This window comes from Trachurus trachurus (assembly GCF_905171665.1).
Source record: "Trachurus trachurus genome assembly, chromosome: 9".
NCBI lineage: Eukaryota > Metazoa > Chordata > Actinopteri > Carangiformes > Carangidae > Trachurus > Trachurus trachurus.
Window position 1 is genome coordinate 11875370 of NC_139895.1, and position 13835 is coordinate 11889204.

Below are 13835 nucleotides of genomic sequence, written 5' to 3' on the forward strand. Positions count from 1 at the left end.
TTTAATATAATTTTGAGATCTCCTCCTTTGATCAGAGTGAGACACAGATGAGCAGTATATCCTGAGGTCACCATGAGAAAACTGAGACATATTTGAGAAGAAGGATGAGATCTTGGGAGTCTCATAGCTGAGTTTTCTTTGAAATCATTCTTTGATTGACATGGTCTCATGTTTAGGAGACTGAAATTAGACTATCATTTAGAGATCTCTTCGTCTGATCAGAGTGAGACACAGATGAGCTATTTTCTCCTGAGGTCACTATGAGAAAACTGAGACATATTTGAGAAGAATTTTAGATCCTGGGAGTCTTGGCTGAGTTTTCTTTGAGATCTATAGGCTATTATGCTTATTTCTCCTGAGTTTAAGTTGAGAAGCAGGAGAAAAAGCCTTTAGTCTCACCTTTGTATCAAATATAGCTCATTTGAGTCTAGGAGAAATGAAAGAGACAACAATGAGATCTCTTCTTGGATTTTGCTTTCTATGGGCTAGCCTAAATGTTAATTACTTAGCCTACTTAAAGATATCAAAGGTTTAAACTATTCATACAAAAAGGGCCACTCTCATTATTCACACAACAGTTTAGATTTAGATTTAGATTATTACTATATGGGGTAGAAGTACAGTACTTCTACACACAGACAATTAATTGTTTGTGTTTTGCTGTGACCTTTTGTTTGAGTTGTCTCATCTAACAAATCCAGATTGAGTATAGGCCTACAACACAAAACTCCAAATCAGGTTCAAGACTTTATTACATTTTTTGTTGTTATTTTTGACATATCAAATCAAATCAACTTTATTTATATGGCACTTTTTATACATTTGGGTAGCGCAAAGTGCCTCACAGGGAATAAAAACAAAACATAATATGAACAATGAAAAACCGTGAAAACCCAAACCTCCCACCTCCACAAATACACAGGTGAGGTGAGGAAGAAGCAACCTTTGGTGGCCGCGCACACTGAGAGGAATCATGGTGTCAAAATAGTGCTCAAATAAATACAGATACATAAATACCAGAGTGCTAAACAGTCAGCACAACAATGCCACCTTGTGGTGGATCTTAAATATGTCACCTACATCAGGAATTTCACGTTCTGTACTCGGTACATACAGTAAAGACATTGCAAAACTTGCATTTTTCTTGCAGACAGTGGTAGTGCATTAGTTTAAATTTTACCTTTGTAACTGATTATTTGAATCAAAATATCTATCTATCTATAAATAAACCAGATAGATATAGATATATCAAATATCTATAAATAAACCAAGATCCAAGGATCTACACTCCACTCATTTATCTATCATTGATAGGTGTTAATTCTGGCGCTGGATGTTGAAGGTTCGGTAGCGTTTGGCGCTCTCCATGCACATTTCAACCGGCTTGTTGTCACGCTCTGCTGTGCTGATGTACCAGCCAGGAGAGGAGGCAGACATGAGGGTGCTGAGATTCACACCGGAGTCCCGTTTGTAGAACAGAAATCGCACCATGTCGCTGGCTGGGTTGATTCTCTGCAGAGTGCTTTTGTCCTCCACTGCCTGAGGTGGGAAATAACACGTCAGGAGGTCTGACCAACAACGCTGGGCAATATTACCAGCTCACATCAGATGTACATTGATCTAAATGTCTGGTTTTGAATAATGTAGGTCTGGTGACTGAGTTGATCTTTTTACAGTATAATAGAGTGTGTTGTCTTTATGCGAGATTCATGCAAACACTGACCTCCAGGTGCAGGGTTGGTACATCTCCGTTCTTCTGGCATGTAAGGTAGAGACTAGTGTCTTTAATACACAGGGCCACTGGTCTGGCCTCGGTGCTGGGGGACGGATGCACGTAGGTCGACATGTTCAGGTGCACTGAGGGGAGAACAGAGGTTAATTTCAACAAAAACTGAAAGAAAGACAGTGTCTGTGCATTTCGGACATGAAAGTCTACTGAACTATCTAGCTTCACATGCTGTTACCTTTGCGGTTGTCGCTGCCTGCTTGCAGATGCACTGCATGGAGCTCCATGCTGTTTTGAATCATAACTAAACTCCTCTTCTCGCTGTCCGTCACGCCACACTGGTATTCCCCTGTCCTGCTGAACTGAACTGTTGGAGCTGAGCAGAGGTCGAACACAATATGCTCTGTGGGAAAGAGAGGAACACATGCTTGGTTATTGTTGTTTTGTTTAGTTTTTTTAATCTACAATCATACATCATTCGCTGCACTGGAGCAGTAAAAGTCAAGCTGCCAACTCCTGAACCAACTAACATTTAAGATATATCCATTTTGCGAGGACAAACAATCAATCAGTTTTCCACAAGGAACTTTTAATGTGGGTAGCACAAATTTAAAAAGACATAAAACTCAATCTAAATGTTGTGCAGACAAAATCACCAATACATGTTGAGATAAATCAGTATAACTACCTTCCACTATGCTCTCCATCATGATGCTGAGCAGGTTTTCATCTCTGAACTCGGTGCTCAGCAGTAACTCTGACGTGCCGGGCTTCATCCTCTCCGTGGCGATGATCAGGTTGGCCACGCGCTTCATTGTCATTGAATGATGGGAGATCTCCAAATGCAGTCCCTTGGGCATCTTGGGGCTCCACATCTCGCTGACGTTGCATTTAATCTGGGATGCCATTTTATTCTGAATTGAGTAAGGAAGACCTGCAGGAAGACAAAGGGTTAATATCCACTGTTGGTGAATCCTTAAACTTGTAGTGAAATAGATTTACCTCTATTAGCATTTTATCTACTACCGTTAACTTATTACTGGCCTGTACTGCATCAACATTTGAGTATAATTCACTGATGCTGAATAACAATGAAATTGAACACATATTTCACTTAGTTTGAAGATGTTGAAGAAATGAATTTCCAGAGATGGTTAGAGTCATGTCAAAGTAAAACAAAGACCCTGTTTATAATCTGCTCTACATTAAGACAGAAGACATTAAAATATAAAATTAAAACAAGAAAAGTCAATTTACCTGTTGAAGTCGGTAGAGAAGAAGTTGTTTTACTGTGCTTGGTAGCGCTTGTCCTGTCAGGGTTGTTCTGCCTGCCTTCACTGACCTCCAGGGTTTTTATACACAATCACCAGTTATATAGAAAGTGCAATTGTTTTGCTGTACTCACGCTTGAAAAACCACCACAATTATGAAATTTTGTACTAGGTGGATTTGATACAGAGGCATTTTTGATTCGTCATTCAGCTACCATCTTACACACTGTGCTTCTCTCTCGCTCTCTCTTCCTCATTTTTCATAGGAAAGAAATTCCAGTGGACATACAGTAAACTTCTTGATTTCTTAATTTCCATCAGATGCGTCAAGATGAGTTAAAGTGCTACGAATTCAGTCTGGAAGATGTGACAGTGCTTTAAATAGTAACAGCAATTAACACAACATTTTACATACTAAACAAAGTATTTGGTCTTATATTTGCATGCACAAACCACATGTTATTATAGCATTTGCTAACATTTTATAAGCAACAACAACTACGACTACAAAATGTCGATGATGACAAAAGAAAGTCCAGGACCTCACATTGTGGTCGATGGTGTAGAAGAGAGGTCATTATTTTCTCACTCATCTTCTTTAATTGTTTAACCTTTTAAAATTCACAACCATGAAAGTACCTGACATTATCATCTATGTATTTGTATTTTGACTCTATTTGCAGGTGGTAGTAGCTTTCCGGGCTACTGTAGATCTGGATGGTACTTTGAAACACACATGTACAAGATATCATCAGACCTGCCAACCTGTACGCATTTTGCGTAGCAGGTACGCAATTTGACATCAAAATACGCTGGTACGCTCTGCCTCATTAAACTACTTCACCCACTGGTTGTGCATGTTTTAGAAGTGGAATGAAGTTGATGGGGTCAACTATGTGTCATCAGTACACGTTAAAGGAAAAACTGGTCACTTCCTGTTACCACCGGGGGGCGCTATGAGCACGGTGGGAAGTTAATATATCGGGACGTTCAGGGCGGAGCCATCGTCATGTCCAGCAAGTTTGTAAGTAGGTACGATAAAGTATGTGGGCGTGAGAGCTGTTCGAAGTTGGATGGCGTGCTCCGAAACAGTCGCCAAAGTTCATTGAGCCATAGCAGCCACGCCCTATGACCTACACACCTGCAGAGCACAAGATAAGGTCACCATGGGGTCTCGATGCTGGAAAAAAAATTTAAGCCGATCGAGTGAAATCCCTAGGACGAGTTTGTTCCAATTTAAATAGTGGAAATGGCAAAAAATGGCCAAAATTGAAAATTCAAATAAAAATGGCTGTTGGGATTTCACCATGACAATAAGAGGCTTTTTTGTGCGTCTTGGCATGCTGTATGAGCCTACCGAATTTCGTGCATGTAGGTGAAACCCATGAGAGGGGCTCAATTTTTGTAATTTTCTAGGGGGCGCTATTTCGCCATTTTGCGTCGACCATGTGCGACGCCCTCAAAATATCAAATTTTTGGCCAGTCTGGACGTGTGTGCAAAGTTATATAACTTTCTCAGCACGGGAAAGTCCCCAAAATTGCGGTTTCGAGTAGATACGAATAATAAATAATAATAATAATAAACTTTACAATTTCAATATAGCATTTTCCCCCCGGGGGGTCTTCCATACCACATGATTACTTCATTACTTGATTACTTTGGGGTCACTTGCACTTTGGGGTCACTTGCACGTTGGGGCATGAACGAATTCCAATAGGGCTTTCGCTGGGCGACTTGCAGTCGCCGCTCGGCCCTAATTAGGACAATATAAAAGGAACAAAAAACAGTAATAACTGATTTATCTTTTTTTAAGTATTTAAAAGACACTAATCATGTAGACTGGATTCAAAATATGGGGTTAGTAGCATTAGCCCTTATTGTGAAGAAAGCAAGTCCTCATTGAGTGCAAATATAAATCTGTGATCTCATAATTGAGTCGTAAAACATTCCATTGTGACCATTGTGTCATTTCAACTTTTCTTCACTTCCTCCTTAAAAAAACACAACAACTTCTGACAGGATGTGAAAGTGCTTTTCAACACTAAAAAAACAACTCTTTCCTGATGCTGCTGGGAGAGAAAACATGAGTCAGCACAACAACATGTATAACCAGGGCCGTTGCAAAGGGGAGAACGCTGACAATTCTAGGGCCCACAAAAACCTCCAGTTGCCTAATCTTTCTATTATTCTCCATATACCCATGATGACTAACACTCATACTGTACTAATACAGTATTTATGAAATATGTTTTCTTTTTCTTTTCCAAGTAATAACCCCCTGCCTTCTCTTAAAAAAATTAAATGACAAACACTATTATCTAACGAAGCACAGACTCGTGGTCACTCGTGCTGACTTTAAGAACAGAGAATGCCAAAACCTAAATCTGGTTATAAGAGCTCTGGGTGAGAGTAACATTAAATGGGTTAGCTCAGCTTTTTTGAAGTGGGTTGTATAAGGTACAAACAGTATAATATCTGCAGTAGAAAGGTAAAGGCATCGTGCTGCACCAAGACACAGGCTGTAAACAGCTGTCAATGAGGGTCAATGAGGGACAATTAATCAGCGTATTTTCGCCGCCTATGAGAAATCCCCTCTCAAAATAATACACCAGTGAAAGAGTACGATATAAAGTTAAAACATTTACAATGCATCAGCTGGAAGAAGAATAAGCTTTTCTTTATTGCAGCCACCCAGCCCCCCCACCGGCCTATGGACATTATTACACAGTAATTACACAGCGACTCTTTTCTGGGTGGACTGTTCTCTCCTCTTCTAGAGCTTAAAGTGCAAGATACATAGATACCAATAGTACAGATTGTGGTTTTCTTTGTTTTCTGTTGAGTAGGTATCTAAAGTCCAATAAATGTAGTGTAGTAGCCAAGGACAACACATCTCTCTAAAAATGTGTTGTGGTACAAGTACGATTGGCCAGATTTATTTATATCAATGACAAAGTAAAGGCCTACAGCCAATATTTCTTAAAGGTTGAATATGGAGAATGCTTATCAAAAGCACATTTTTTCAAAAATAATACATCCATGGGGCCTTTAGTGTAATATTTAGTCTGAATTAACTAATTTAAGAAATTTTGATGGGCTCAACAATGACTTCCATGCAGTCGCCAGCATTGGGGGTCACTTCTCTGTTGTTTTGCTAACCCTCCTCCCAGTCGTGTGCATTGAAGCCTTTGATAATCAATTGGTGGAACGATGGATTATCATATAGGCTAAATGTTACAATGTGTGTATTTCTGTACTACTCTTATCTGTCATAAACAAGAGATTTAACGGTTTACGGGGCGCGTTTGTGTCGCGGACTCACAGTGCTACCAAGACGGTGTGGTATACTTAGCAATGGTCCGGTAACCGACTGCTGGAATTAGTTTTCTATTGTTGCAATTCCTATCTTGAAACAAAGATGGTGGTATTCTGCACATTCATTACTGACTCAACATATTCAACCTTTAATGAGGTTTTATATACAGTATTGGGAATTGATTCTCCATGTCTCTGGATGAACATCCACCAGGCCTGTAGTCTCTTAATGTCTTTCACTGCCACTTTTTGAATGACTGTGAATGACTCACTCACTCACTCACTCACTGAGGGATCAGCCATGTGCTACATGACGGATGTGGAGTTTACACACTGGTCACTCGGGTCATGGTTGAGGTTGGGGTTAGAGTTAAGGACAAGTGACCTCATACCGCACCGGCAACAAGTATTGATCGTTTCAGTTTTATTTATAAGTGAAACAAGGCCACAATAAACAAAAAACAAATGACTAAATATAAAATTATCTACTTATTTTTTATGTACATTTATTAGAGGACCCTATTATATTCCTAGGAATTCTTCTTTCTTCTTCTTCTTTCTTCTTCTCCTTCTTCCGAGGAAGTCTACTTCCCATGGCTGAAAAATCACCAAACGTTGCACAAAGGTTCAGTCCCATGCCAGATTCACTCAATTCCAAGGACATGCCACAATAAACGTTTAAATTTTAAAACTTTAAAAATTCCTACCAAACCAACACAATAGTAGATGCTACAGTTTTGAAACTTCACCACAATGTAGCCCAGATAATACTGAAACTTTTGTTCATTTAGACTCAATACAAATTATGAAGTCCATCACTCTGTTTTTTTCAATAACTGTAAAACTTTTAAAATGTATATCTCCTCCCACAATTTCTTCTCAATTGACACCAAACTTGCTACAGAGCATCTCCAGACCGTCCTCCACAAAACTTGTTTCTCGGATTTTTGATTAATAAAAAATTGAGCCTACAGTGCATGAAAACGTATGACTGTAAACACTACAGTAAACATATATCATCCAATTCCTGCTAAATACATTTTCAATCTTCCTGAAAATAATTGAGAATATTTTGGAGTCATGGTTGATGAAGTTTGGCAAATATCAGAATTTTATCTTATTGAATTCTGCTCTCACGGGAACAACTGCAGTCAATGTAAGAGTGACATTTTTAAACATCACATTTTCTCTTGAGATGCAAAACACTTATCGCTAAAAACAAATCACTAACATTTCCATGCTGTCAAGATGCAATTTATGTATTATCAGATTTTTGTTTAGATATTATAATTTGTGACATTTTGACCATTTTTGAAATTTGCCTTGACAGCTGCTGCCCCCTGAGTCTATTTGAGAAGTCACACAGCACTGGTCTCACTTCCAGACAATTAGCTCAGTGAGTTAGGAGTTGGTTCTTGGTGTTGGAGGATGTGGGTTCAAGACCCAACAAGTGTGTTGACTAAAATACCAGTTGGTCTTTGTGAAACAAATATACAAAATCTTAGAGTCACAGTAGATGTTTAACAAATACATATCAGAATTTCAAATCTGCCTGCACGACAGTGAATGGCTTACTCAATTTGTGAAGCCACCATAATATTGCCACTTGTCAATTAGCTTAGTGCAATAGACAATGGTCTTTGGTTGCAGAGGTTGTGGGTTCAATCCTCAACTGGTGTGAAGTGAACATTACAACCTCAACTGTCTTGTCTTCCTATTCTCCTGTTTGTTGTTCAGAATTTGCCCCCAAAAAAATAGCCCAGACCCAACCCATCGCTGCTTGGATATGTTTTTTTAAACATATGTTTAACTAAAAATGCCAATAAACAGATTTTTTTTAAACAAAAAAGACAACAACATTTTTATTTAAGTGAGATTGTTAATTGAACAGAAAATGAGCCATGATCATATTTTTTCAGGAGGAAGAGAAGAGGGAATCCCCCTCCACTCTCAGGCTTTATCTGGCTGCAGTAAAAGAGTGCTCCCAGGTGTTTTACCAACCTGCAGTTTGGGCCTTCAAGGATGAAAGTAAAAGTAAGTGTAAACGAAGACCGAAGAGAGAGTGAAAGTAGCCTATAAAATAAGTAGCTTTCCAAAAAGACAATATTTAATACATTTAATATGAAGTAAGTTTAAATCATGGTCCATGAAATAAGTGGAGGCTGGGTGGTCAAAGTCCGCTGTAGATCATAGTTAGGGTCAGGTGTTGAATTTTAAATTGAGGTTAGGGTTAAGGTCTTAAAGAATGACGTCTCTTCCATAGATCTAAATGGACATGTCATTGCAATTTCTGCTGCGATTGAAACATTGGTTTAGTGTTTGCTCTGCATTTCTTTACACATCATACGGCATGATTGGATGTCAACGTTTCTCCATGATTTGTCATCCATCTTTATATTGCACATTCGAAAATAGTGCTGTATTTTATCAAATAACCATGTGTCACTGAAGCATGGAAACCCTGAGGCTAGTTAGGATTGTTCAAATGTTAGGAGAAGTGGTTGGCTTCTGTGTTTCTGGGCAAATACATAATGAGAATAGACAACAAAATTAGGTACAAGGTTTTATTACCATTCAGTGCATATCATTTAAATAATTGTTATAAAGCTAATTTCCAAATAAATACATATTTTTTAAAACAATGCATAAATAGATAAATAATTAATAAATAAATAGCTATAAGCATTAACGGTGTGTTCACCGGTCGGCACAGCAACGCCCCCTTGTGGTGAAATGTGAATATGTCAATACACAAAAGTATTTCACTCTGTACTCGGTACATACAGTAAATAAACACTCAAAAAAACTTGCAGAAGTATTTCTGGCAGACAGTGGGAGGAAATCATCACATCTTTGTAGCTGATTATTTGAATTTTCAAATGTACACAATAGTTTCAGTTCACCACCCAGTTGTTGTTTTTTTTTTAAGAGCGTTGCATGCGAGCCCGGGCGAACGGTTTACACTGGTTCAGCGGGGTCTTGGACTTGATTTGGAAGGTCCTGTGGCGAGTGTCGTCCACCGTGCACATGTCAACCGCCTGGTTTTCCTCCTCTGCTGTGCTGATGTACCAGTCAGGGAAAAGGGCCGACCTGAAAGTGGTGATGTTCACGCCGCTGAGCTCGGTGTAGAACAGGAATTTCACCATGTCGCTGTCTGAGCTGATGCTCTTCAGATCGTTTATGTTCTCCACTGGCTAAAGGGGTGAAAAAAAACATGTTAGGAGGTTTGAACCATCGACGGTGGACAGTATTACCGATATATAAATGTCGGTCAAAAATCTAGTCAGATTTCAGTCAGTGTCCCGCAGTTTTAAGTTGGATTTGTAATGTAAGAGCTTACCTCCAGATGCAGAGTTGGCTCGTCGCCTTCCATTTTACAGCACAGGTAGATATCTTTATCTGACTCTGTGCTTTGTGTGATGCACAGAGCCACAGGTCTGGCCGACGCCACCGAGCTTGGTAAGGGAGGCAGGTAGGTCGACATCTTCAGTTGCACTGAGGGGAGAACAGAGGTTCATTTTAACAAAAGTGATTTTGGACTAAAAGATCTGCCTTCAATAATTCTCTGAATTCAAATATCTTCTTCTTTCTAATGTGTAATGTGTGAATTACCTTTGAGGTTTTCACTTCCGGCCTGCAGCGTCACTGCGTTCAGCTCCATGCTGTTTGGGTCCTTGACCAAGTGTCTCTTCTGGGCATCGGTCACACTGCACCGGTGCTGGCAGGTCCTTGTGAACTGACCTGACGGAGCTGCGTGGCACTCGAACACAACACGCTCTGAAGGAAAGACAGGAACACTTGATTAGTTGAACTGTTGTGGTTGTTATCTGCAGTTTACAGCTTAAAACTCAAATTTTGCTTCGCTAACAGAGCGACCTAATCAGTCTACATACTTTCCACCATGCTCTCCATCATGATGCTGAGCAGGTTTTCATCTCTGCGCTCGGGGCTCAGCAGAATCTCTGATGTGTCGGCCTTCAGCCTCTCCATGGCGATGATCAGGTTGGCCACGCGCTTCATTGTCATTGGATGATGGGAGATCTCCAAATCCAGTCCCTTGGGCAACTTGGGGCTCCACATCTCGCTCACGTTGCATTTCATGTCGGATGCCATCTTATTCTGAATTGAAGAAACAAAGGGTTAATATCCACTGTAACTGAATCCTAAAACATGCAATGAAATACATTTATTTCAACTTTTATAGGAGCTTATTAATTACCCGTTATTAATTATTGACCTATTGTTGCATTAACATGTGACTGCAATTCACATATGAAGAAATGCTGAATAAAAATTTGATTGAAAACCGCATGTGTCACATAGAGTTTGAACATTTCCATCTGGCATTAAGAGTATGAATGTTCTCACAAACAAAACTGGAGCTGCACGTTGAAGAAACTGTGCTATATTCAATCTCCAGTGACAATGGATGTATCCCATCTCAGGTTAAATAAGGAGCCTGTTTTCTAATCTGCTCCACACTGAGAAAAAAAACTGTAAAAAAAACAAACCCAAAAACAACTCAAGATAAGAAAAGTCAATTTACCTGTTGAAGTCAAGTAGAGAAGTAGTTGTATTGCTTTGTTTGGAGCTTTGTAAGCTTGTGTAGTCAATGTTTGTTCTGCCTGCCTGTTGCGACCTGCAGGGCTTTTATACAATCACCACAGTCCGCCACAGGAAGTGGGACGGCCGTTTTGCCGCTGTGCTCACTGCTGTAAACCACCGCGATGATGAAATACTGTACACACCGCTGCGGTTAGAAAACGTATACTGATTGTGACACGCAGGCTACACAAGGAAATGCACTTACTGTAATTGGAGTTAATATTATCCTACACATGCACAACACATGCAATGTATACGCATTGATCATGAATGTGTTATATTAAATTTTCTTATGACAACATAACAGCGAATATGAGATATTCTGCACAATAGTAGAAATGATCAATCAAAGTCTAAACTGGATTGAAAATAGAAATAATTTATTCATTCAGTATTGTTTTGTTTTGTTTCAACACAACGTGGCTCCACTTAATACATTATTAGTTCTCACAGTGTCTTAAATGATATATTAAAGCAACATCTACCCTTGGATTGACCCTGTGCTTGAACAGCAATAGATCTAATAATAAAACTAATAGTAGATACATTTTTTATTAGTCACTACAGAGTAAGATATGATTACAAAGTTCAGTGAGCTGTCTTACTATACTGTTAATCTGTTATTTCGTAATCTTTTTCTTCGACTTTGTGGTTATGCAGTCTTTTAGTAGTATGTAAATACTGTAAGAAAAATTCCAGCAGACGTAGCAGACATGTCCATTGTTTGACATTGTGTAACTGTGGCAGTGTCTCATATTACTTCATTTCCCTGTGATGCAGGCAGAAGTATACGTCACGTCTGTTGAGCTCAATTAGCTGTTGACACTTGGGAAGGAGGGTGTGTGTGTGTGTGTGTGTGTGTGTGTGTGTGTGTGTGTGTGTGTGTGTGTGTGTGTGTGTGTGTGTGTGTGTGTGTGTGTGTGTGTGTGACAGTAAAACATAAAGTTTATGAGAGTGTTTTTTAATGTGATAAAGCAATGAATCAATCAACCAGTTAATCAACAAAACTATACTTTTATCTTCTTTTTCTTTTATGTTTACAACAAAGTTGCAAAAGTTTTTGTATATACTATATCATTATCACATTATAAACATAATTATATAATTGCAGCTTTAGTTACAATCAGTTCAGACTCTTTTTAATGCCGTCTTAAGTGGGGCACAAGCCAGCATCCTCCTTATATATGCAGGTCCCAAGTCCAGATAAGCACATATTAGATGTTTTGGAGATAAAGCCAGAGAGGCCAGGGAGACTGAGATGGTTTGGACATGTAGCCTACTGAGGAGGGATTGTGGATGCTGGGATAGGAACTGCGAGACAGGATAGAGGATAGAGGAAGAGCAAAAAAGATGTAGTGAAACAGGACATGAAATAAGGTGGTGCAGAGAAGAGGAAGCCAAGGAGGGTTAGATGGAGTCAGATGAATTGCTGTGGTGACAAGTTCAAACTCTTTTTGATTGGAATATTATTGTTGCTTTCCAGGGATTTCTGAGAACATGTGTGTTGAAAAATTAATATATTAACCATACAAACAGGAATCTTGCTTACTGTGATAATAATCATGATACAAAATAACACTTTCAACATCAGTCCAACATAAACAAAGTTGTTGGATTGAAAAACCACGGGGAAGTTGAAGTTTAACTCAAACAAGAAGTTACAATTAGGTTTTCAAAAAAAGAAAAAAGATGAGTAACAGAACGAAAGCAGCCATTGCTGTATTAGCCTAATAGCAGCTCATATACAGTGCAAACAGTATATGTAGTTAGATTTTAACAGTTGTCGATAGTCAAGAGCTAACAGAGTGGTGATTCTCACTATTTTGTCAAAGTAAATGTTTAAATGTGAAAAACAATTTAGTGAAATGTTCACTTTTTAAAAGACATCAAGTAAAATCTTTGCATGCTGTGGAGGTCCACACTTTGATGGCACACAGGGTTGAAAGTGTCCTTGAATCCTCTCTTTAAAACATTGGTCCCGATTTGGTTGGTGTGTGATGTTAGCCCCCTGATGGTAAGGTAGGCATGAACCTGTGTGTGTTGATGTTATTGGACTTTGTGTAACATGCTGTTGCTTTTTGTCCTTTGATTTCCGCTGACTTTCTCTGCCCTCAGCACCCGGAAATTTGTCTTTTTGTTAGTGCTGGATCGACAATTTCACATCCCAAATAATTACTTTTTCTTCTTTCTTTTTTTTATGAAAACAGAGGAAGTGAAGAAAAGCTGAAGTGACACGATGAACCTACTGAAATTTAAATAGTGCAAAGATGTCACACACGATTTTACTACGGTCTTAAAACATAAAAGCCACCGCAACAAATTTGCGTAACAAAATGAACGTCTAAAAGGGTCCGGGTAGTCATCATCATTTGCGATGATTAAACATGCAGTGTCAATTCTTTTTACACATCTTTAAATGTGGATTCACAGTTATTAATCATTGATGACTAATGAAAAATGATTAAAAGGAATATTCCAGCCTTTTCAGTTCGAAAGCAAAGGTGAAAGGTGACAACACACAAAATACGACTCAATCCGAGCCTCAAAATGAAGAAAGTCAAAGACACGAGGAGGCGGGAGTGGGGCAAAATTGATGGTGTCAATGTAACAACTGCGTCTACATGACAACTGAGAGGGAGAGCGTGTGTAAAAAATAAAAATAATTTCATCTTTTCAAGATTGATTCAGCTATTTCTTCACTTAATACAGCATTGTTACAACAATTTATTCAGCTTATTCAGCTTCCAGCTTCCAGCATTCACCTGTATTTCCTTCAGGAAATGCATTCTCTAGTTTTATTCAGATATTAGCACTGTTGCATTATTTACAGCCTACATTATAAAGAAATTAAAAATGTCCCTTTGGGGATTAATAAAGTAATTCATATTTGTAGGATATGACAGTAAAACGCAATGAC

The 13835-nt window shown here is 38.9% G+C and overlaps 1 protein-coding gene across 1 annotated transcript; it reads right to left on the reverse strand.

The window, feature by feature from the left end:
• Nucleotides 1–1268: 1268 nt before the first annotated feature.
• Nucleotides 1269–10931, reverse strand: LOC310991934 (uncharacterized protein). The gene is made up of 10 exons (XM_083979862.1): nucleotides 10860–10931; nucleotides 10207–10432; nucleotides 9926–10090; nucleotides 9654–9808; nucleotides 9241–9507; nucleotides 2984–3080; nucleotides 2415–2660; nucleotides 1965–2129; nucleotides 1724–1857; nucleotides 1269–1539 (listed from the first exon to the last, which is right to left on the reverse strand). The coding sequence occupies exons 2-10, from the start codon at nucleotides 10424–10426 to the stop codon at nucleotides 1318–1320; spliced, it is 1671 nt and encodes a 556-aa protein (XP_083835988.1). The 5' UTR covers nucleotides 10427–10432; nucleotides 10860–10931; the 3' UTR covers nucleotides 1269–1317.
• Nucleotides 10932–13835: the final 2904 nt, after the last annotated feature.